Source organism: Diospyros lotus, chromosome 10 (genome assembly GCF_014633365.1).
Source record: "Diospyros lotus cultivar Yz01 chromosome 10, ASM1463336v1, whole genome shotgun sequence".
NCBI lineage: Eukaryota > Viridiplantae > Streptophyta > Magnoliopsida > Ericales > Ebenaceae > Diospyros > Diospyros lotus.
The window spans coordinates 20080356-20082739 of record NC_068347.1 but is presented as its reverse complement, the minus strand read 5'-3'; the positions used below and the strand labels follow the sequence as shown (position 1 = coordinate 20082739).

At 42.2% G+C, this 2384-nt stretch overlaps 1 protein-coding gene across 1 annotated transcript; it reads right to left on the bottom strand.

Annotated features, from left to right (window-relative positions):
- Positions 1–451: 451 nt before the first annotated feature.
- LOC127812060 (uncharacterized) lies at positions 452–1669 on the bottom strand. Its single transcript, XM_052352359.1, has 2 exons — positions 1199–1669; positions 452–1103 (listed from the first exon to the last, which is right to left on the bottom strand). Exons 1-2 carry the CDS (start codon positions 1493–1495, stop codon positions 609–611), a joined length of 792 nt encoding a protein of 263 aa, XP_052208319.1. The 5' UTR covers positions 1496–1669; the 3' UTR covers positions 452–608.
- Between the last annotated feature and the right edge of the window lie 715 nt (positions 1670–2384).

The window sequence follows — 2384 nt, the reverse complement described above, 5'->3', positions numbered from 1 at the left end:
AAACACATCCCGAAAGAAGTACGTACCATCTTCAACACATCATTGATCCTTCATGATATATTAATTTGTTTCTTTCATTTGTTGTTTGGTTAATGAAACTTGGTGGGTTGTTAATTAATTAGAATCAGGAAAGCTCGAAAAAACTCGCAGCCATCGTTAAGAAGAGAGAGCGTACTTGGTGGGTTTCATTTGTTTCTTCTTCGTGTGCTTCGTCTGTCTATCGGTTCCAATTTTCGGTCTTCCTTCATAAGATTGCATCGGCCAAGAAAGTACGTTACAACAGTTCAAATGCCTGCAGGTTCTGCCTCCTTCTTGGATCATTCTTGGTTTAATCTTTCATAATTGTATTCATGCTTTATGTTTCACAGTATATTTGTACCGTATTATACATATTTTATTATAATAAAAGACGACTAAAATCTGTTCATACATTTACAAATCGCAGCAGCTTTAAAGGGAAAATTTTGCTGATTCCCTTGGCAAAATACAAGAACTGAAAAATGTGAAGGGCACTATACTACACAGGCGTTGACTTGTCGCTACTCTCTAGCCTTGTTGGTCCAACACGAGGTCGTTATAGAAAACCGTTCAATTCCAATGGTCAAAGTTCAGAGATACGCTACCCGATTGCGACTTCTCTCGAGCAGCCCATCCATGATCACCCGTTTCTTGTACTCCGCCGAGTCCATCTCCGCCGGGTAAACGACGGCCTCCGGCGAGTGAATCCCCCTCCGGCTGGGAACCAGAAATAGCATCGATGAGGTGCAGACTATCGAGCAAGCCTTCCCCCAAACGATCAAAACCAACAACAAAACAAGGAGAAAGCACAACCCCACATTTGAAATGCAACCTTCTTCCACTTTCCGGTACAACGAGGATCTGGAATTGGAACTGATGGACGAAGCGGATGAAGAAGAGAACGGCGTCGTCGAAGTGGCTGGGCCACCAAAACAAGTACTCTTTGGTCTAAAGACCGTAGATTGTTCTTTGACAGGTTTCACTTTCGCTGAATCCAAAGTTCCATTGGTTTTTCCAGACACGCTCTTGCTTCTTAACGATGCGTTGGAGTTTTTCCGTGCTTTCTTGATTCTAACCTTCTTGGCCTGTCGATTGAAACGAAACAGTACGACCCATATTCATTAATAATGTAATTGAAAACAGACAAGATTTGTACGAAAATGGTTGAAATAACAATTACCAATGAAGCCCCGAAAAAAATGGCTTTAAGAACACGAGTAAAACGGCGGCGAGACCCTCCTTTGCCGAGATTTTCATCAGAGCAAATATTGACCTCATCTTTGGAAATACGAGTGAAGATCTTGGGGGGCGCCATGCTGTCGTCTTCAGATAAGTGCGAGAATAAGGCCGGATCGCCGGAACTGCCGTCGTCGACACAACCGTCACGGCGTGGCTTGACTAAATAGTGGTCGACGGCGACAGGCCGGAAACAGAGAAAAGTCTTGAATCGCCGTGTCTTCTTCGCATGCGAATCCATCGTAGAGAGGCTAAATATGTGGGTTATGTAGGAAGAGAGATTTGGAGGTTGGTTAGACACTTGTGGACGCGAAAATTGAGGAAAAGGGGGCTCGTGGGAAAATGGACGACAAGAGAAAACAAACGGTCGTGCTGTGGCGGTTGGTGGCGTCGCGTCGGAATCGAAGGGCCTGCTGGGTTTACGCTCCTTCGTCTGTAAAAATATTTATACACTGTATTGTTACTGAATATAGCCTATAGGGAAATTAATTTTGTAATATTTCACGCGGATTAATGAGGAATAGACTGTATTGTTACTGAATATTTCTCAAATTCTCATACACTATACTGTTTGAAAATTCTATTTTCACTATGCTTTTTGGATCTGTATGACTGTATCCTGTTTCTTTTCTTTTCTTTTTTCTTGGCTAGCTGTATCCTATTTCTAATTAATGACGGATTGTAGGTAAGTAGCTGTATCACTGTTTTGCTCTTAAATAAGTGTCAAATTGTCCTTTTCACTTTTAAATTAAGCCAATGATATTTATAGTTTATCAACTGAGATAAATCTATGTCTCAAATCAAAATCAATTAAATAGCACAATAATTAGTGTGAGCGGTTGCAACTTTAATGAATAACAAAGTTAGAGGAGTGTGTGTGATCTAAACAATGAGATTATGTCTGGCTCTCGCACAATGGAAAACGTAAACAATCAAAATCAAAATGTTTGTCATCCGGTCATGAGGCATTGTGGCGTAGCCATTCGGTTACAAGGCATTGCAGCACACTCATTCGCTCATGCCACCATTCGCAAGGTCACTCAGCCCACTCGGCCATTCGATCTGCACGGGTCAAATTTGTACGGCCACATGCCGCATCTGGCTTACTCAAGGATCTCTCGGTCACTTGG

Coding starts and splice junctions, on each gene's coding strand:
- LOC127812060 (XM_052352359.1), bottom strand. CDS start 1,495: ATGGATTCGCATGCGAAGAAGACACGGCGATTCAAGACTTTTCTCTGT. Junction 1,104..1,198: donor TTTTTTTCGGGGCTTCATTG/GTAATTGTTATT, acceptor TTCAATCGACAG/GCCAAGAAGGTTAGAATCAA.